Below are 22,510 nucleotides of genomic sequence, written 5' to 3'. Positions count from 1 at the left end.
ATTAGGACCTAGTCAGCCTCTCACTATGTGACGTAACACTCCAACTATTTTTCCTTACCAACTAGAAACTTGAACAGTGAGCTTCTTGGTGATCTAGATTGCTACTGTTCCTTTTTCCCAAAACATATTGTAAGATATCGTTGAGTCATATGGTCTCTAGTATTACTTTAGAACTGAGATGCTTTTGACCACTGGAAAAGAACAGAAAGAAAGGTTTTCCATTGAGGGCCTGTCCCACAAGAACAGCTTATATCCACATTCTGACTTCTTAAAAGTTACTTGAGTCTCTTGAAATATGAAAATTACATTACATGCTTTGTAAAGGCCTCCTCACAAAGAGGAACCAAGTTTTCATAAGATCCAAATTTGATTTAATAAGCTAGGTCTTTCCATTAATTTTATCCCAACTGTTCAGCTCAAGATGATGACCTGGCTGCCTCACTGGTGGTTTTTGTTTTTATTTTGAGCACAGATGTATGTACATGCAAAACCAGTGCTGGGAATACGGAGTTTTGTGAAACACATGAAGCATCATTAATTCTCTGCTAACAAAAACTACTGAAAATTGTCTTTTTCCGTTGTTTTATATGAGATGGGGAAAGTGTCTTCAGAGAAATAAATGTGTTTGTATTGGCTTGGCTTGGCTTGGCTTGGATTTCTGCTTTAGTGGAATTAAAATAAATAGGTTTTAGGTTTTCAGCAAATAAAATCAAGTACAAATGTTTTGTAAGAACATTATTGAGTGGTTTAGAGTATAAACCCTTGAAATAATTAGCGGGCTCAGGAATTGCCAGAGTTGTTTCTATTATAACATTGTTTTGCAATGCAACAACCATAAACAAATGGTAGTTAACAGCTTTTTGATTCCAAGGAATTACTGAAGGCAATAGCTATATTCAATAAGCTACATGTTAAATATATTAATTAAAAGGCTCGCTTCAAATGATGGACATATAATGTATCTTAGAGATATGAATGGTGATGCTACAGGAACAACTATTCTGACCCACGAAATGACGCAAAAGCTTTAGAATAAGTTGAGGAAATGTGAAAATGGTAAAAAGTCTTGTTAAGCAGGGAAGGAACTAGAGAGCTTTCAGACATTTACCACTCTTCTTCCTTAACAGTGACAAGACATCTAAAACCATCTTTCATGATCAAAGAAAGGATATGGAAATTCTCTATGCTGTATAAGGCCCAGGCTTAATAAGACCTAGTGTCTCTCTAAACAGAGTCCCAGCAGTATTTAGTGGAATTTCATTACCAGTTTCTGAGTCCAGTATATCAGATGCTCATCATGGTGTATTTCCATTCAGGAAAGCCTTGACAGAACAGTTGCAAGCTTAATACCCTCATGGACGGAGTGAGCAAGGTAACAGAAAGTCTGGCAGTCTGAATGATGAGCCTTTCTTCCCTCTCTGAGAGGACTCATTGCTGGTAGTTACGGCATCTAAAAACTCTTACCTCAAGCCATAGGTACTTTTGAATCTCTTGGCCGCAGATCCTTACTGGGACCACCATAGAGCTTAGAACAGTTGGAAACTTTAGCTTAAGTTTCTTCATTGTCAGAAAGTTGTATTACAATAAGTTACTGTTTTTAATTGTAAAAAAATCCCTCTGCTGTTTATCTTATGCTTAGCCGACTTTCCACTTTTGCACTCTTCTCACCCTCTCTGTTTATTTTGTGATGCACATATTTCCTCACTTAAACTTTCAAGATACAGAAAAGTTGAAGGGATAGTACAGTGATCATTGTATTTGCTTTGTGTGTGTGTGTGTGTGTGTTTGTGGAACCATTTGGAAGTTGCAGACATCATGATGTCACCCCTAAATGCTTTAGCGTTCATTACCTAAAATACAGTCATTCTTCTACACGACTGTAATACATTATGTGATGTACTTTTAAGAAAGTTCTTACAGTGTTTTGTGTCGGTCTCAGCCTATCTTTAGTGATGCTATCGGCTAGGAATGCCTGGGGGCACTCACCTGGGCCCTGTGCTGCTTGCGTCCCCCACCCCGCCACGAGCCAGTGTTGTGGCAGACTGGCCCCTGTGGCTCTTATGACTGCTAGTTGCACCTCAGCAACAACCATCAGGGGATTTTGGAGAAAATGAGATTTATTACTCACAAGTCCTGGAGGGTACGTGGCATGCCTGGAACCACACAGCAAAGTGTGCTTAAGGAGAGCACGGACCTGGAGTCGTGCCTTTATTGGAGTTGAGGTGGGGTGCCTGCGGTTTTGCAGGCTCATTCTTTAATAGTGAATTTAAAACATAAGCATGAGAATTAAAGCATGGGAAGGAAACGTAGGGTCACTTAAGTGGTCAGTTATCTAGGTCGCTCAGGGCCTTCTAAAAGGGGAACCTCATGGTGGGGTGGCCTGGCTCTTCATCTTGTTTTGTAGCTGGAAGTCTGTTTATTTGAGATGAATATCTTTGGAATGAATATCAGCAACCAAAAGCTAATCGTCAGCCACTTACACTACATATAATTTAACATTTATTCATTTTTCTATTTTAAAGACTTGTAAAGAATTTAATGAAAAATTGCAAAGATTCATCAGGCTTTTCTCTGAGAAAATATCCCAACAGTTAGCCAATAGATTCCTCTGTTTAATGCTTGGCTGACATCATAGGACCGTTCAATAGCTGTTATCAATAGAGGGTAACATGACAAACAACAAACAAAAATAGAAGTGCTTACTGCTTTTCCATGTTTTCGGCATGAAAAAGGTAAGCTTTTTTTTTTTATTGGAGTGGTCCTGTGGTTGCCCACACACTGCCCTATGAATTTCATATGAAATGAGTTATCTAAAAAAACAAAGTTGATGTAAATAAGTGCTAATCTTTCTGACGGGAAGAAAAAAGTACCATCATGATGTAGTAGCCCACACTGACACAAAAAAGTCTGATTGTGACGGTGCAGAACTTTTTTTCCTTGCTTAAAGAAGAGGAAATGTCATGTGACATTCTACTTTTTCATAATAAAGATTGTAAACTGCAAAAAGCTTACTTGTTTGCTGAGCTCTTTTGATAAATATTTTACCAGCTTTGTTAGAGACAAATTTGTCATCTGATAGATGCAGTGTCTGCATCTTAAGGTGATTCAGCAACAGAAGAGAGGTCATGCTAAACTTGAGGCCTGGCAGCTCTTGTCTTAGATGTGCTTCTGTTTTGCTTTCTAGGTATTCCAAATGCTGCTAGAATTCTTGGAGCAAAGTATTTGCCAAGGCTTGGGAAATGCTTTCTTAGCAAAAGTATTGCTACTGCACAATAGTCGTATCTTCTCTTTAGTCTGGTGCTTTTGGATTAGCATGCCAACCAAATTCATTTCGTTACAAGTCTAAGTATTAACGTCATGTATAATGATTATCCAATCTGTGTTCTCCAGCACTTCACTATAAAGGATTTTGCTCCTTGAGGAAATGTCCCTGCCTTATACTTTTATACTTTTTTGTATATCTCTCACTAGAGTCTCCATATTAACCAATTTGTGCTGACATAACATATTGAGCTAAATTGAGTTAGTGTGTGTGTATATATACACATATGTATGCATATGTGTGTGTGATTAGTTTTACAACCAGAAAGAAGAGAACTTTTATTAACTCTGTAGTTATATCCCCATTCAAAAGGAGAAATTGGAATGAATTTCAAATATGAAGACAGCTGGTACATTTCATGTTTGTGCAGGTATTAAAGTTTTAGTTTTGTGGTTTTGTCTTTGGGGTTTTTTTGTTTGTTTTTTGTTTTGGGGGGATTTTTTATTTTTGTTCTTGCCACCACTAAGGAAAACTAATATGGTAAGGAAAATTATTTGCATCTGGAGGTTTAGTACTAGGCAACTTATTATTTCTTTATATGTTCATTGAAGGTTGTGGCCTCTTTTATCAAAGGACATGGAAAAGCTTTCCCGTGCTTATAAACCATTTATATTTGCAGTGGCGAAAATTCTAATTGCCTGTTAAATGTTCTTTTTCTGTAAAAAGCCTTCCAGAAACCTTTGATTCCATCTCTTCTAGATTACTATTAAACGTTTACCTGAAACCAGCACTGTGTATGTATGTGTTTTGACTACTCTGCATTCTAAAGACTAAAGTGTCAGTGGACTTGGTGCAACTGTGTTGAAATGTTGAAGATCTATAAATCCTAATCGTGGATAAATTTATCATGCCCTAGCAGGGGTATTGCCTGGTAAAAATTCATTAGAAGCAAAGCTGTCCAATCTTATAGGCCAAAATATAAAATAAAAAATATGCACATATGTAGAAATATGTAATTTCCATGAGGACTTCCGCTTTAGCACAACTTACCAAGAAATGTTTTGTAGCTTGCTACTGCCATCTACTGGTTCTCAACTCTTAGATGTCTAGCTACTGGTTTACTGTAATATATAGAAATAAAAGGGAATTAGATTTCTTTATTGGAACCTTTAAAATAATCTTTGCTGAGGGTGAGATAGGATTTTCACATGATATATACAGTGTTTATTTTGTAGCATGCTTTTAGGGAACAAACTCATACGTCTTTCTCCACTGTTAACAATGTGCCGTTTTTCTGTTTGAGTTTCTAATCAAACTTTTTTCCCTTTGTCATCCCTTCCTAGTTTAATGGATCGAGAAGTGGCATTGCTTGCTGAAATGGACAAAGTGAAAGCTGAAGCAAGTAAGACTGATCTTTATTAAAGCTGTTACCTGCCTCTCAACCCCCATAACAAAAGTTCAATATGAATGCCACAATAAGAGTTTATATATTTAGTTAAACAGTCTTGAGCAGTTGTACTGTGCTGGCATAAGAATCCTTTCAGGTGAAATAACTTTATAAGAGCCTGTTTTTCAATATTTCCAAAATTTAATATTTTGAATATAGAGTTCAGTGTCTTAAGAGACTACATCATAATATCTGCCACCATAGCACCAACTAAGGAAAATAAAGTATCTTGCAGGTGCCTGGGTTTTATTTTGTTTTTTCTCCAGCGATTGAACAATTCCATTGGGTTTTTTTCTACTTGGAAAAAAGCCTTTGGCAAAATCAGAGGAGACTTTACCAGGTTGCCTACAATTAGTGTATACATTCCTGTCATTACCTCTCTCAGAATTTTCTTTGTCTTCTCGGTTTGTAGAAACTTCATTCAGTGTCTTTCCCTACTCACTGGGTAGGGGAAAAGTCAATTAATTGAAGGTTCAGGATACTAAAATGGATTCTGGAGAAATAGTCTAACTTGGATAATTTGTGGGGTTTTATACCGAAGAACTAGATATCTGTTTTTTTGTCATTTCTATTAAGGGTTAGGTTAAAGATAGATAGCTGTATGAAAAGAAGGGAATGCTAACTGCATCTTGTACAATGGCGTTGATTTGTTTAGGCCTTTTCAACAGTTTTTACCTTCATGCATTGAATGCCAGATTTATAATTAGGAAGGTTCTTTTAACCTGTTCTCAGACTGGTAAGAATGGAAATAGGTTGAGACAGTGACTCACAATTAAATCATTTGTGTCTGTGGTCATAGGCCAGAGGAGGCAGCTTTGAAGCACTGAGCTGAGTTCAGTTTTGATCCACTTTAAGAAATTTTATTGAGATACAATTGACTTACAATACACTGCATATATTTAAAGTGTACAATTTTATATTTTTTTTCTCATTAGTAATGTATATATGGCAATCCCAATCTCGCAGTTCATCCCCTCCCAACCGCCCCCCATTTCCCCACTTGATGTCCATATGTTTGTTCTGTACATCTGTATCTCTGTTTCTGCCTTTGATCCACTTTAATGAAATGTTGAATACATAGCAGAGACGCTATCCATTGTTTTTCGGAGGTGAGATTTCATTTAAATTGTGTGGTATATCCTGAAATTCCTAGTGACAGTTTCAGCCCATTCTTGTACCTATGTGTTCTCTTTTTTGAAGGTGAAGTTTCAGAGAAAATAAAATTAGTAAGAAGACATAGTCCTTACTGTTGAGAACAAGGTGCTTTTTAAATACAACTTTTAGGGACTTCCCTGGTAGGGCAGTGGTTAAGAATCTACCTGCCAATGCAGGGGACATGAGTTTGAGCCGTGGTCCAGGAAGATCCCACATGCCACGGAGCAACTAAGCCCGTGTGCCCCAGCTACTGAGCCTGCACTCTAGAGCCCACGAGCCACAACTACTGAAGCCTGCGCCTAGAGCCCGTGCTCCGCAGCAAGAGAAGCCACCGCACTGAGAAGCCCACTCACCGTAATGAAGACTAGCCCCCACTCTCCGCAACTAGAGAAAGCTTGAGCGCAGCAACGAAATAATAATAAAATAAAATAAATCTTTTATAGAAAATTTTGAACCTGTTTCAAATAGAGAGGCTAATAGAATTAACTCCCAGCACCCAGCCTCAACCAATTATCAATTCATGGTCAATCTTATATTATCTAATTCAGAGTTACAGAGTTTTGCTTAAATTCATCAATTTTATATCAGTATCTCCTTTCTGCCATGCTAAAAATCCTAGTTGTCAGTGATACTAATGTAATTTACTCATTTACCAATATCAAAAAGGTATTTTTCTTTTTTTTACACATTATAGTTTTATTAATTATATGTTCATAGTACTTCACAGTTCAGAGCTACAGAGTTTTCACACTCATTCGTATGTGATTTTTTTTTTTTTAATTTTATTTATTGGCTGCGTTGGGTCTTCATTGCAGTGCGCAGGCTTCTCATTGCAGTGGCTTCTCTGGTTGCCGAGCACGGGCTCTAGGCGTACAAGCTTCAGTAGCTGCGGTGCGTGGGCTCAGTAGTTGTGGCTCGAGGGCTTATTAGTTGCTCCATGGCATGTGGGATCTTCCCAGCCCGGGGATCAAAGCCGTGTCCCCTGCATTGGCAGGCGGATTCTTAACCACTGTGCCACCAGGGAAGCTCCATATGTGATATTAATATCAACCTTATGGGGGAGTTAGGTTTTCAGATTTTATTTTGTTTTATTTTCTTCATTTCATAAATGAAGAAACAAGTTCCTTGGGAAAATGTGACTTATCCAGGGTCATATAATTAGGCCCTCTGGGTTATATGATACATTGAGAAATCTTTACTTGACACATTTTCTCCATCTTGAGATCTGTAATTTTATCTTAGAATCCTAGAATGCTGGAGCTGGGAGGTGGTGAATTTGATACAAATGGCAAGTAGGTTTTATCTTGGGAGCCAGACCAACAAATCATTTGTATTTGTTTAGGCCTTTGTGTTGAAAACTTTTGTGTGCATGTTCCTAACTTATTTGGAAAGTGTGCCCTTATCAATTAGCCTGGCATGGGTATGAGCAGCCCATGGTTGGCATATATGTGGCAAATTGGACTAAGTAAGTTTGCCAGAGACATTCAGCTCTACACCTGATGTAGCTCTTTAAAAATTCTATTTTTTTCTAACATAAATTTGGCTAACTTCTCTAGGTTACAGGATTCTGTGTAGAACAGTTAGAAATTGAGTTTGACTGCATGCCACAGAATGGCCTAAATAAATGTGAGTTTCTTTTTCTCTTATGAAATGAAAGGTCCAGAGGTAAGCAGTCCAGGGCTGTAGAGCATCTCCAAAATGATGTGAGGGACCCAGGCCTCTCTGTCCTTCTCCCCAGCCATCCTTACAGAGTGCTTATGGTCAAAAGATATGCCTACCACTCCAGTCAGGGAAGGGCAAAATGTTACATGCAGGCTAAGACTCCTTTAGAGAGCTTTCTAGTAAACATTGCCCCTGAGTTCTGCTTAGATCTCCGTGGCCAAACTATATCACAAGATACAGTTATGTGTAGTGAAGCCAGGAAACGTGGATTGTTTTCTCACCTAAGCACATTGGTAGCCAAAGATATTAGAATTCTGGTAGAGGAGAATGGGTCTTCAGTCACTGACAGGCTTTGCTACAGTTCACCCCTCAGCTGCCCTACAGTCCTCTTCTTTCCGAAGTGAGAGCACACTCGCCTCCCCCTCAGTGGCAGCACCGCCACAGTCTCCTCTAGTTTGTATATTCAGCTGAAAGTCCAGGACTTCTGGGTAATTTCAGATCTTCCAGCAGGTCTGGATATGGTATATTGTGGTCTGGGGTCCCATAAACTGAAAGAAAAAAATATTTTATAGATAGAGAAAGAAGAGGGTAATTATAGTCAAAATTCCCAGTTGGAAAAGCAATGATCAAATCTTACTAGACAGGAATAGTAGAGTCCCTGCCCCAGAGGTAGAGAAAGTTCCTTGGTTCATTGGCAGCCCCTCGTTCTGCTTCCCGGAAGGATTTCTTTTGCCCATTGTCCTCTGCAGCCCCTGGCTCTCTACTCAGAGAGAATTTTTATTGGCTGTTATTCTTCAGGGCCATACCTGAGTTGCACATCAGGGGGCAAGCCAAAGAAGATGCTTCTTAAAAGGATGTAAATAATCTAGATATCCATCATTAGGGAACTTGGTAAATAATTGTGGTATATCCACATAGTAGAGTATTAGGTGGCTGTTAAACAGAGTGAGGGGAATCCAAGGTATTAATAAGGAATGAACGTCAAGATATAGTAAATAGAAATAGCTAAGATAAAGGAGGGACCATTGGGGGGGGGAAGAGAGAGAGATGTTGTATATGCAGAGGAGGGTACATTGGGAAGTATACATAAGAAATTGTTACCAGTGGTTTCCTCTGGGGAGTGGACCACAAAGTCAGAGTAGGAGGGACAGTTTTATTTTTCATTTTATACTCATTTATTCTAGGTGAATTCTTTACTTATGCATATTTATGTTTTAATTTACATGCTTTTTGATAAATTTTTTTAACTGGGAAGAGGAGAAAGAGAAATGACAAGTGGTTTATGAGTCTATGATTCACAAAGTGTTTACCACATAAACTGCCTTCAGAGTCCCTCAAGAAGGTGGAAACTGGACCTTTGGTATTTTCACTTTCTGAATGGGTGGGCAGCTAAGCCCTTGGCTGTCCAAGTACATACTGCAAGGCCTATACTTCCAGTTCTTCTTTGCCCTATTTAGCAGACTGTAAGAGTCATACTCCCTTTTCCTCTACAGTGGAAATTTTGCTCAGTCGTCAAAAGAAAGCAGAACTTCTAAAGAAGATGACTGATGTGGCTGTTCGGATGTCAGAGGAGCAGTTGGTTGAGCTCAGAGCTGATATCAAGGTAAAGCTTCCTTCTCTTTTCTGCCTTTCATCTTAACCTCAGGGACTAAAGTAGCAAATCTCCATAATTCATGGCCATATCTATCTAAGAGAACTCATGATCTCGTCTTCCCAAACCTGGCCCTTTTCCAGGTTCCCTTTCTCTGTAAGTGGTACTATCATTTATCCAGGGTCCAAGCTGGAAACCTTAGGAAACTTCTCCTTTTCCCGCAATTAAAAATGTCAGCAGACCCTGTCCATTTGACCTTTTGTGAAATCTGAGATCTGACCTTTTCTCTTTATCTCCACCACCACCATCATGATCAAGCTACTATGATCTCTTGCTTGAACTTCTGTAATAGCCTCTTAACTCATTGATGAGTTTAGTAAAGGAGCAGGATACAAAATTAATGCACAGAAATCTCTTGCATTCCTATACACTAACAACGGAAGAGCAGAAAGGGAAATTAAGGAAACTCGCCCATTCACCATTGCAACAAAAAGAATAAAATACCTAGGAATAGACCTGCCTAAGGAGGCAAAAGATCTGTATGCAGAAAACTTTAAGACACTGATGAAAGAAATCAAAGTCGACACAAACAGATGGAGGGACATACCATGTTCCTGGATTGGAAGAATCAACATCGTGAAAATGTCTGTACTACCCAAAGCAATTTACAGATTCAATGCAATCCCGATCAAATTACCAATGGCATTTTTCACAGAACTAGAGCAAGAAATCTTACGATTTGTATGGAAAGGCAAAAGACCCCGAATAGCCAAAGCAGTCTTGAGAAGGAAAAATGGAGTTGGTGGAATCAGGCTTCCTGACTTCAAACTATACTACAAGGCCATAGTGATCAAGACAGTATGGTACTGGCACAAAAATAGAAAGGAAGATCAATGGAATAGAATAGAGAACTCAGAAGTAAGCCCAAACACATATGGGCACCTTATCTTTGACAAAGGAGGCAAGAATATACAATGGAAAAAAGACAGCCTCTTCCATAAGTGGTGCTGGGAGAACTGGGCAGCAACATGCAAAAGAATGAAATTAGAACACTTCCTAACACCATACACAAAAATAAACTCCAAATGGATTAAAGACCTACATGTAAGGCCAGACACTATCAAACTCCTAGAGGAAAACATAGGCAGAACACTCTATGACATCCATCAAAGCAAAATCCTTTTTGACCCACCTCCTAGAATCATGGACATAAAATCAAGAATAAATGAATGGGACCTCATGAAACTTAAAAGCTTTTGCACAGCAAAAGAAACCATAAACAAGACTAAAAGGCAACCCTCAGAGTGGGAAAAAATAATTGCCTATGAAACAACGGACAAAGGATTAACCTCCAAAATATACAAGCAGCTCATGCAGCTTCATACCAAAAAAGCAAATAACCCAATCCACAAATGGGCAGAAGACCTAAATAGACATTTCTCCAAAGAAGACATACAGATGGCCAACAAACACATGAAAAGATGCTCCACATCACTAATCATCAGAGAAATGCAAGTCAAAGCCACAATGAGGTATCACCTCACACCAGTCAGAATGGCCATCATCACAAAGTCTGGAAACAACAAATGTTGGAGAGGGTGTGGAGAAAAAGGAACTCTCCTGCACTGTTGGTGGGACTGTAAATTGGTACAGCCACTATGGAAAACAATTTGGAGGTTCCTTAAAAAACTACAAATAGAACTACCATATGATCCAGTCATCCCACTCCTGGGCATATACCCAAAGAAAACCATAATCCCAAAAGAAACTTGTACCATAATGTTTATTGCAGCACTCTTTACAATAGCCAGGACATGGAAGCAACCTAAATGCCCATCAACAAATGAATGGATACAGAAGATGTGGCATATATATACAATGGAATATTACTCAGCTATAAAAAGGGATGAGATGGAGCTATATGTAATGAGGTGGATAGAACTACAGTCTGTCATACAGAGTGAAGTAAGTCAGAAAGAGAAGGACAAATATTGTATGCTAACTCACATATACGGAATCTAAAAATGGTACTGTTGGACTCAGTGACCAGAACAAGGTTGCAGATACAGAGAATGGACTGGAGAACTCGAGGTATGGGAGGGGGCGGGGGGTGAAGGGGAACTGAGACGAAGCGAGAGAGTAGCACAGACATATATATACTACCAACTGTAAAATAGTCAGTGGGAAGTTGTTGTATAACAAAGGGAGTCCAACTCGAGGATGGAAGATGCCTTTGAGGACTGGGGCGGGGAGGGTGGGGGGGGCTTAGGGGGGGCATCAAGGAAGGGAGGGAAGATGGGGATATGTGTATAAAAACGGATGATTGAACCTGGTGTACCCCCCCAAAAAATAAAAAAAAAAAAAAAAAAAAAAACAAAAAAACAGATTTCACTCCTCCACTTTGCCGCTGCCCCGCCCTCCCCACACCGTCACATCTGTTCCTCGCACTACAGAACCTGCTTCAGACTTCCCGTTGCTTTCAGGATGGGCTATAATCCTCCGTGGCCTGTAGGGCTCTGTATGGTCTGGCCCTGCTGCCATCCTTTCTACACTGTCCCCCTTGTCCCCTATGCTCCATCCATACCCTCCTTACCACGGGCATAGCCTGTTCCCTCCTGTGAGGGCTGCTGCCCATGCTTTTCCACCTGTCCAGAACATCCTGTTCCTTCCCCACACCACTGCCAGCACACATCTCACTCCTGACCTCGTCATCCTTCCTGACTTTCCTGATATATCCCTCCGTTTGTGCCTTCCAGCACACTTATAACTGTATATGCACTTGATTAATCTGTCTTTCCCACTCGATAGTAAACTTTACAGTGACAGGAACTGCTGTGTCTCCAGTGCCCTAGCACAGTGCCTCAGTAGGTGTTCAGTAGATAAATAGTTGGTTGGTCAATTCTGATTTTATAAGAGAAAAATGAGTAATTTGAGTATATTATAAACTATGTATAAAGATTACTTGGATTCAACACTAAGATGTTTTAAATTCTTATATAAAGAACAGTGTTTTTGAGCTAAGATGGGAGCCTGAGAGAGGTTGGGTTATTCATGGGTAGTTGTGGACACTGGCAATCTAATGAATTGTTTCTAAACTGTGAGCTGTATGAACCAGGGGAGTTGGCCTTCTCTACTCCTGAGCCCTAACTCTATGAACGGGTGAGATTTATTGCCGTATAAGAGGAATACTGGGGCTTCTTAGGTGGCGCAGTGGTTAAGAATCCGCCTGCCAATGCAGAGGTCACGGGTTCGATCCCAGCTCCAGGAAGATCCCACATGCCACGGAGCAACTTAAGCCCGTGTGCCAAAAAAAAAAAAAAGAGGAATACTTGCTGGGGAGGCTGTATAACAGCCTTTGTGAAATAAAAGCATAGATGGAAGATCATCTGAGACCTTACAGGCATCCCTGTTACCATCCTGACCCAGTCTCTCACACAAATGCCGTGTTATTGTTCTCTCACTCCTTCCCCTTAGACTGTATTGGGGAGAAATAGTGAAACCAACAATGCCAGTTTTAAATTACCATTTTCTGATTAACTAAGACTATATCGCTAAATTTTATAGAAAGTCTTCCTCGCATTGCTGCCAGTCACTCTCATTCAGCTATCTGGGAGAAGCCGGAAACCCCTTTGGAATTAGATAAGAATTCTGGCTCTCACAGGCTTCATCTGTTCCCCTTCCCACGTGGTTGAAGAGCTGCTAGAAATATTTCTGCAGGCTGACTAAGGATCTGTTTCTCTCCTCGTTTTGAGTGTACTGAAGTGGGTGCTGTGCAATTTAAATGTCTTATTTCCAGATCATTTTATTTCCGTCATTCCTGTTATGTCTTTGGCTCAGGAAACTCTAGAATTTGAGAATTAATCTCAGACTGATATTACACGTCTGAAGGCTTTGTTATAGAAATTCCTGTGCTTTCCCAAGCCACGGTATACTGTGAAGTTTTAGGACTTCAAGGCTCAGGGGTAATTTTGATTTCTCCTCTCCCATTTATTGCTTCTAGAAGCACCCTGAGGATTCTGATGCACTTGATTCTACCCTTCAAAAATCCAAAGTGGAATTAGGCCACCCCCAGTTGGAGGACTGCTCTGAGGAGTTCAGTTCTTCTAAATTATATCTAGGCCTTTCACTTTTCTTTCTTACTCTCTTTTTCATCTGAAAAAATGATTCCAGACTACCTTAGAAATTGTTTACTGAAATAGACCCCCAGAAGCACTTTATTCCTGACATGTTTCTAGTCCCACTATTTCTATAGTATAGTTAGTTTTTGACCCAAGGGATTGGTTGCTTCTCTGCTCAGTCTGCTTAAAAGGATTAAAGTACTTGCAGCACAGACTCTTCTCATTTGCAAAGCTGACTTTTCACATGAATGATTTTCCATCTCCTGAAATTGTTCTTGTTTCAAGGGCTAACAAATCCTACTTTATAAAGAGGCAAAGTGGGTTTCCTCAGGAAATTTCTATTAAAGAACACAAAACCGTCTGTTTAAATGGAATCATTGTTGTAACTTACGAGCAGTTTTGCTGCCTCTGCCTGCGTATAACAGGGAACAAGGTGGAGAGTAGCCAGCAGTGGAGAGAGAGATGGCCCTCCACCATGAGTTCCTTCTCCTTTCTCCAGTTTCTCTTGATTTACACAAAATGACCACCGTGTAGCATTTCGTAAAGCTCCCAAATGGACTTACCTTTGGACTCTTAAAGAAAATGACTGAATTTTGTCAGTCACCCAGCATTGGTAATATGAGGGCCATTTAGTGAACTTTGAAGCACAAAAAGGAAACAACTGAAAGTAATTGTTTCATCTGTTTATAGCAAGCTATAAATCCTACATAGATTGTTTGTCTCACCTGGAGGCTTTTCTTTGTCTTTCCTCCAGCACTTTGTTAGTGAACGTAAATATGATGAGGATCTGGGACGAGTGGCCCGGTTCACCTGTGATGTAGAGACCCTGAAGAGGAACATCGATTCATTTGGACAAGGTGAGATGGTGAGAGATTCAGGGTGCCGGAGATGGTGATGAGAAGACCGCCCTCTCCTAGCTAGAGTCTGAGGTGTCAATTGGCTTCTCCCCTGATTCTTCCTCAGTCCCTCTTGGGTTTTGGTTTGTTTGCCTGTTTTGTTTGTTTGTTTGTTTGTTTGTTTGTTTTAAGCTCTTTGTTGGAAAATAATTGCTTTACACTGTTGTACCAGCTTTTGAGGTACACCAGAGTGAATCAGCTGTACTTATACACATACCCCCATATCCCCTCGCTCCTGTGACTCCCTCCCACTTTTCCTGTCCTGGCCCTCTAAGGCATCACCCATCATCGAGTTGATCTCCCTTTGTTATACAGCAACTTCCCACTAGCTAGCTATTTTACAGTTGGTAGTGTATCTATGTCTATGCTACTCTCTCACTTCGTCCCAGCTTCCCCTTCACCCCCCGCCCCCCCAACCCGTGTCCTCCAGTCCATTCTCTGCATCTTGTTTGCCTGTTTTTATGAAAAGGAACTCTGAGATACTTAACAAGTCAGTGGACACAGATGCTTTGAGCTCTAAAGATGGGTATTTTCCAGTTCCCTAAATTCGCAGTCATAGTTTTTCATCATTTTCTGCTGAGCTGAGAGGTGTTTAGCATATAGTGTAAAGAGCATGTGGCCCTGGAGTCAGACCAAGTTTGAATCCTTGCCTCGGCCCTTTATTTTACTCTCCTTCAAAATGGAGATAACAATACCTGCTTTGCCTAGCACATAATAGGTGGGGAGGGGGGCACAGAGGTGCCTCTAAGGTAAGAGCTTGTAGTGACATATCAGTCAAACCCAGACCCTGAGCTCAGCTCCTCTGTTCTTTCTGTCTTGGTGTAAAAGTGAAATATACGTTGGATCATAGGGCAGTGATTATGAACTCAACATTAGCCCAGGCTTAAAACCAAGGAAAAAAATCCAGGGGTTACTTTTAAACCATTGAATTCTGACAAAACTTGAATTGAAAATATTAATATTTTTCAGCTAGATTGATACTTTGGAATTTGGAGTTCTTTTTGCAGAAAGAGCCTTGGGAAGATAGATATTTATCGTAAAGACGCGTCCTGTTCATATGTAACTCATCTTGCATCATTCAAATTTTTAAAAAAGAATTTGGCTTTTTATTTAGTCTTTGCTTTCTTTGTGAAGTCTGTACTTTAGAATGTTCCTTGCATCGGAAACCGAACATATGGCCCATACTATTGTTCCTAGGCTTACTCAGCTGCTGGAGCCAAAGCCAGGAGCTGAGGTGGTAGGAAACGCCAAAAGTCATTAGTTGGTGGGGGGATGGGCCACTGCTATCATCGTTTATAAAGCAGTGGGATGTGGCAGGAGTGGAGGAAGAGGGCAGAAGGGAGATTTTCCTTCCTGTTACCTATTTGTAAGCTTATCTTTACAGATACTCGGATAGACAGTTCTCTATCCCGAATTGCTCACTGTGAAATGGAGAAGCGGGGAAAATGTTACCCATCATGCTCTTGTCATATGACCACATATTTCTCATATTTCTGTCTCAGTGTCCCATCCAAAGAACAGCTATTCAACCAGATCTCGATGTAGCTCGGTTACATCTGTGTCTTTGAGTAGCCCGTGTGATGTCTCTGCTGCTTCCTCTTCCACCTGTGCCTCTGCTCCCAGCCTTACAAGCGCTAACAAGAAAAACTTGGCACCAGGGGAGTCTCCTGCAACCACAGCACACTCCAGTGGCCGGCCCAACCAGCCTCACCGAGAGGTAACCTAGCTTCCGCACTGAGCAAGCTGGGAAGAAAAGCTGCCAGGTTGTCACAGTTTAAACGCTGACAACTCAGTACATTACCTTCCTCTCTTTATGTCCATTCCACACCTATTTTGAATCCCTCCAGCCTCAGTTAGTTCCAGAGAAAGCATTTGGTATGTATGTTCCAAACCACCAGCCAGTTGATATGTCCTGTTGCCAAGACTGCTGACGTTCTGATGTTGGCAGTGGTCCTAGCTGTTGTAGGGAGTAGTATTGCCTGGTAATTGGTCACACTGGGAGTTGTGCACCCATCTCCAGGTGTAAAAGCACCACAGTGGCAGGTTCACCAGAATGCATCTGAAGCAGCAACTGCCTGGAAGCACAGTGTGGAATGTATGAGGGAGAGAGTGTGTGAACCTGAACCTGGGAGGGCGGGAGTGAACACTAGAAAGAAGGTTGAAGCATAATCCATAGTTTCTTTTCCGTGGTTTGAAGGAGATACGTAAGAGCAATCCAAGGCAGTGCTGTCGGTGATTCTTCCTTCCGACTGGCATTACGTTGGAAGGGGAGGACAAAAATAAAATCCTAGCTTATGGCAAGCTTTCGGGGTTGTCATGTGCAAGGTGTGTGAAGTGTCACAGCAGGGTGATTTAATCTCTGGTTCATGATATACAGCAAAGTAGAGCATAGTGACATTTCTTTTATTATTCCAGACACTCATTATCTTTACAAATGGCTCATAATCTACAAAATTCAGACATGCGGTGAGATGCTTGGCCAGTTGAGGGCTTGTAACTACCCCAGAGAATGCTCTTTCTTCCTACTTCAACCCCGCTAAAGAAAAGCTCTTCAGTGGAGAAGCCTAGGGGGTGAAAGGCTTGGGGGGATGTAGCGAAAGGTTTATTAATTCTCATTAGTGTCTAGATTGGATTGTCTGATCAAATTCTGAGTCATAAGAGAGAACTGAGTCCCAAGCATGGGATACCACTATTAGGTATTCAGAGTACTCCTGAGTAAACTGCACTGGAACAAACAGGGTACCCTAAAGCCACAGTGCTCTGAACAGTGTATTCTTTTATCCTTAGGTATTGCCGGGGAACAGACGAGGAGGACAAGGCTACAGGCCACAAGGCCCAAAGTCCAGTGAGCCCACGAACCAAGGGCGACATGACAGTGTGGGTCGTTACAGAAATAGCTCATGGTATTCATCTGGTTCCAGGTACCAGAGCACCCCATCCCAGGCACCAGGAAACACTAGCGAACGGGGCCAGACTCACTCTGCAGGGACCAATGGAACCGGAGCCGGCATGGAGCCCAGCCCACCCAAACCCTCATTCAGAAAGGGGCTCCCCCAGCGCAAACCCAGGACCTCTCAGCCTGAAGCCATGAACTCTTGAGGGAAATTCCAGCTGGCTTCTCTCTTCTGTCCCACACAATTCAACTTGGTAACTGGACTTTAGGAAACTTACAGTTAGATTTAATAACAAAAAGAAGTTTACGCGTATCACTTTTTATGCCATTCTAAATATTTTGGTTTCTTGTCTCCTCGTTTCCTCTTCACCATTTTTGGAAGGGAAGCTGTTTTTTCCCTTGACCTTTCCCAGTGATATGGGTTGATTCTGATTGGTCATTTCTCTCAGGAGTCACAGGCAACTGTTGCCAGGTTTCCCAAGGATAAGCAGTGTTCTTCCCAGTGCTCCAGGTCTTTCAGGGGTCTGGAGAGACCTTCCTCAGCAACCCCTACTGTCCAGGCTTTCAGGAGGAGATGGATCAGAGCTGGTCTTGCTGTTTTTCCAGTCTAAGCAGAAGCCACATGTGCCAGTCAGGTTCCCTGTAAACACCAGCACGACCAAGAGAGGCAGTGAGGAGGTTGTGTACTGCCCTGGATTAGCCAAACAAAGGGAAACTGAATTGGTGAAAAGGGAAGAACACTAGGAAATATTTGAGAGTCTGGGTGTGCTCCCAGAACGTGCCTGAGATTGACACGCAGATCAGGGTTTCAGTCTCCTGCTTGGCACCGTGGCTTAACCTGCGGTGTCTTCCGAATGCCCAAGCCTTGTTTCCTATTACCTTAGACTGAAAACCAGTCTAGGGAAGTCTGGGGGAAAGTAGCATTTACTTAAAGGGAAAAAAAGTATTTTTTTGTTTCAATGTTTGAAGATTTTTGTTGTTGTTGTTGTTCTCCCTCTTTCCTGATTCCTATTCTGACGCTGAACCAAATTTATAGCAATATAATTAGTGTTACTCTAAGATGTTAACCATCAAAAAATTGCCACAGTCAATCTTTAGAGTTGAATAAATAAAAACAACTGCATAAATGTTCCTACGTTTGTTTCACAGCAGGAAGCGACTTCATTTCATTCTCTGTTTTACTTTGGGCCTCACGGGGTAGAAGTCACTCGGACAGCTTGTTCGGGGCTTAAATGAGGGTGTCCAATTCCTAAGTCATTTGTCCACTGCTTAGCTTCAGAACCAAATTAAATGTAAAAGCCAGCGTGAACAGATGCAGCTGTTCCTCTTGGGGAAGGGTCTGTAGGAGAGGGAATAGTGACTTTCCAAAGGAGAGCCTACTAGTTCAGAAAAACCACAGCTGCCAACAGCTCCCCCAGACAACCAAAGGTTCTGTCCACACCCCTGTCTCCTACTGCCTGTCCCTTCACAGGAGTAGTGGATGTCACAATGTAATCGGGTTCCTGCATGTAGCAGGTGGGGCTGGTACCAGACCCCCACCCCACACCCTCCCCAGCCTCTGTGATTTAATAACAGCAGAGCTTTTTCTTCCCCAGTATTTGTTCTTCGAAATCTGAAGCCCAGGCTGTAAGTGGCAGTGGTGCAGAACTTAGCTGCCTCAGGGCTTCCCCTGGCTCTTTGGCTGAAGCTGAGCTGCCAGGGTTCAGGTTGGTTGCACAGACTGAGAGAGAAAGAGAGCGCGCGCGAGAGAGAGAGTGTCTTTCAGTAAAGAAAGCGATAGTCAAGGAGTCCTAGGAAGCCATTTTCCAAGGGGCTGGCCACCTCATTTGTGGGAATTTATCCAGCACCACCCTCACCCTGCTGGTATCAGGAAAAAGCCCTGCTTTTCTGACTAATTGCTTCCCTACACTGTGTAGGAAATCCAGAGACTGAAGTGGCCTTGAAGGATTATGAGGCCTATCCCCGTATCCAGGCAAGACTGTATTTAACCACCTAAACAGATGGGAGGCCACATGTTTGTCAAAACTGCCTTGAAGTTGAAATTAAAATCTCCTTATAGAAAAATACTTGAAGATTTTTTTTTCAAAAGTTTGAAAATTATGAAGCTTTTGTTTTTACATTTTGTTTTTAATTATAGAAGTAGTATTTAAAATATCAAATAATATAGAAATGTAAAAGGAAAAAAAGTTTTCCTCCTTCCCATTCTATTCCTCAGGGGTAATGCCTGGGGTTTTTTTGTTTGTTTTGGGGGTTTTTTAAATATATTTTTTTGAATTTTTTAATTTTTAGCTGCTTCAGGTCTTAGTTGCTGCACACGGGCTCTTGGTTGCGGCACGCGGGCTTCTCTCTAGTTGTAATGTGCGGGTTTTCTCTCTCTAGTTGAGGCGCATGGGCTCAGTAGTTGTGGTGCACGGGAGGATGGGCTTAGTTGCCCCAAGGCATGTGGGATCTTAGTTCTGACCAGGGATCAAACCCATGCCGCCTGCATTGGAAGGCAAATTCTTTAACACTGGACCACCAGGGAAGTCCCATGACTGTTAATAATTTGGCATATATCCTAATAAACCTTTTTCAAAGCATATACGTGCTTATACACAAAGATATATAGGCTTTTAATTTTTTATTTCATTTTTTTATAAAAAAGGTAGCATACTATATACATTCTACAACTCTTTTTTTTTTTTAGATAACATGTCTAAATCATAATTCATTTAGGATCTCACGTAGTAGATATTCTGCTCCTAAATGTGCCAATTTGACTTTCTTCAGTGAAGAGGAGTTAGGTTTAGGTTAAGTTTGAATTGTGCAGCTTAACCCGTGCTCCCTATAATAGCTCTTCCTTCCAAGAGAAGGGCGGCTCTGGACCCTGGGCAGTTCCCACTGCGTGTCCAGAGACATCCTACCTAATCATCGTTTTTCCTTCCCTTTCCATTTCCTCTTAGAGATCAATGTCATGTCCTTTCCCAGCCTAAGAGAGAAGATTGAAACTTCAGGTTTAGCTTTGTCACTTACGTGCCACTTGAGAGAGAAAATTTAAATTAGTGTGGCTTCATAATGAACATCAGATATTTCATAGGCACTTTATTTACAGTAGTTTTTTAAATTCACTTTTTAGAAAAGTAATACAGGCTTATTATTTTTAAGGTGCAAAGGGATACATGATGTGAAAAATTCTCCCCTACCTTTTCCCCCTCCCTAGAAGAAATCACTGATAAGTTTCTTGTTTATCTTTTCACAAATTTTCTAAATCCAAACATGCAACTATTTTTTTCCTTCTTTTACATAAATGGAAATCATATTATGCATATTCCTAAACAACTTCCTTTTTTTTTTCTTTTAACTTGTCCTCACTTTTTATAACTACCTTTTGTTTGGTTTTAAGAAAAATCAATATATGTAAATGGTCTAAAAAAAAAACCTGAATAGTTCAAAAGGATATATGATGAAAAATAAACCTCCATCCCACTTTGGACTATTTATTCCTTCCCCAGAGACAACCACTGTTAAGTTTCTTATGTATTTCTCCAGAGATTTTCTGTATTGATAAGCCTATATCAGAAGAAAGTATACTGCTTAGGCCTCTTTCCATGTCAGTGTACATAAATATACCTTGTTCTTTCTGTGGCTGCAGAGTATACCTTTGTATAAATTTATCATAATTAGTTTAACCAGTCCCTAATGATGATTTTCAGTTTTTTGCTATTATAAGTATTGCTGAAATGAGCATCTCATAATACATATATCACTCATCAAATGTGAAAGTGGATCTTTAGGATAAATTCCTAGGAGTGCAATTGTTGGATCATATAGTTATTGATAAAGTACTCTTAAAAGATGCATGCATTTACATTCTCACCAACAGTGTTTGGGAGTGCTTTGTGCAGTTGCTGAGCTGGAAGCTAAGGAGAGAGAAAGATAACTAAAACAGCCCTTTGTGGGGCTGATAAACTAGTTGGGGCAACTGACACATACAGATAAAAGAATACAAGATAATAATAATATTGCAGGAAAGAGCCTCACTGTCTTCTGTGAGTAAAATGGAGAAGCCCTGCTCGAAGGGCCTGTGCTTGAACTAGAACTATGCTAACAGTGATCAGGCATTTGTTCAGTGATGTATAGACAGGGTGACCTCATATTTCAAGAACCCCAAACCTGGGTACAATCTTGTGAGTATGAATGTTATGTATGGGCAACAAGAAGATAAACTATTTTAGGTTGGGAGTGGCCTAGAAAAGCCAGGACACATGGTTATCAATCTGTGAACCTCTTCTTTTGGAGAAGGTCAGTAGAGTAATGGCTCGTTGCCTCTGGAGATCCTGCCGTTTGACCTAACAAAATGAGGGTTTGTCTTGCCTGATCTACAGGGTTTGTCCCACCTTATTTCACCTGGAGAGGATTATATCCATGCGGGAAGTGCACTTAATGGAAGAAGCAGGTATCCAAATGGTACATGTTTGGAGGTCAGCAGCTGATACAAAGAGCTGTTTTGTCACGATTTTAACCCGTTGAGAGCACCAGACCATAATGCGGGTAGCCAGAACATACTGTAAAATCAGCCAAGCTAGACTTTGAGTAGCTTTAGTCACCTGAACAATTCTTTCCTTCAAACGTTGAGGCACCTGCTGGGTGCCAGGCACTGTGCCGAGTTCTGAGGCGAAGATCCATGGTTCCAGCTCTTTCCCCACTTTGCAGGTGAAAGAACTGGAGTTCTTAGCTGCTCCTTAGACTCTCAGAAACTGTCTGGTGGCTAAGCAGTGTGGTAGAATGGAAAGACCCTGGGCTTTTGAGACCTTTACTTGGATTTTAATTCTGGCTTCACAACTTAGTAGCTATGTGACCAACTAATCTTGGGCAAGTAATATAACATCTTTGAACCTCTTGTTGAACTGGGAAGTGGAGACAATGGGAAGTGGAGACAATGGTAACTACACCGAGGGTTGAGGGAGGCATCAATATCAAGCAGGTGCTAAGAACAGTACCCTGGTGTCCCAGCTAACTTGTGGCAAGTTCAATGTTCACTAATAACTCCTTTACTTTTCTGTCACTCGTGCCCTGTTAAAAAGTGCATGAAAGACCTCCCTGATCTCCAGTCATACAGACCTAATTAACCACAAAAATACCAGTACTTCAGTCATCCTGTTCCTTCTGTAGCTTTTCTCCTCTGAGTGCATATATCCCCCCACATGGTGAGCTCTGTGCCCTCTTGTCTGTCCTGACAACTGTCAGGAAGACACACCCCACCCTCCCACCCCCAGTTCTGAGCGCTCTGGGTGATGCAGGCCAGATGCTGATGGCCTGACCTGGGCAAACAGGGAGTGAGGCTGAGGCAGAGTCTCCCAGGGGAGAGCCAGGGAACGTCATTTCCCTACAGGTGCCGAGGGAGTTTTGTTACCTACTCTGTGACTCCCTACCAAGGGGAAACGCTATCTGAAGAAGATTTTTCTGGCTGAGGAAACTCACCCACCATCACCACCAGCAGCACAACT

The 22,510-nt window shown here is 41.2% G+C and overlaps 1 protein-coding gene across 4 annotated transcripts in view; it reads left to right on the top strand.

Moving 5' to 3' along the window:
* The window catches only part of SPATS2 (spermatogenesis associated serine rich 2), a 133,617-nt gene extending 115,463 nt beyond the window's left edge, over positions 1–18,154 (top strand). For all 4 annotated transcript variants that reach the window (XM_057701433.1, XM_057701431.1, XM_057701434.1 and 1 more), the window contains 5 exons: positions 4,606–4,664; positions 9,020–9,129; positions 13,990–14,092; positions 15,634–15,848; positions 16,919–18,154. In XM_057701433.1, coding sequence (XP_057557416.1) covers positions 4,606–4,664; positions 9,020–9,129; positions 13,990–14,092; positions 15,634–15,848; positions 16,919–17,230 — 799 coding nt within the window. In that variant the 3' untranslated portion in view covers positions 17,231–18,154. The remainder of the gene's footprint in view (positions 1–4,605; positions 4,665–9,019; positions 9,130–13,989; positions 14,093–15,633; positions 15,849–16,918) is intronic.
* The last annotated feature ends 4,356 nt before the right edge of the window (positions 18,155–22,510 follow it).

The sequence above is a fragment of the Hippopotamus amphibius genome, chromosome 12, assembly GCF_030028045.1.
Source record: "Hippopotamus amphibius kiboko isolate mHipAmp2 chromosome 12, mHipAmp2.hap2, whole genome shotgun sequence".
In the NCBI taxonomy this organism is placed as follows: domain Eukaryota; kingdom Metazoa; phylum Chordata; class Mammalia; order Artiodactyla; family Hippopotamidae; genus Hippopotamus; species Hippopotamus amphibius.
The sequence above is the reverse complement of the archived record's forward strand: the minus strand, read 5'-3'. Positions and strand labels throughout refer to the sequence as shown.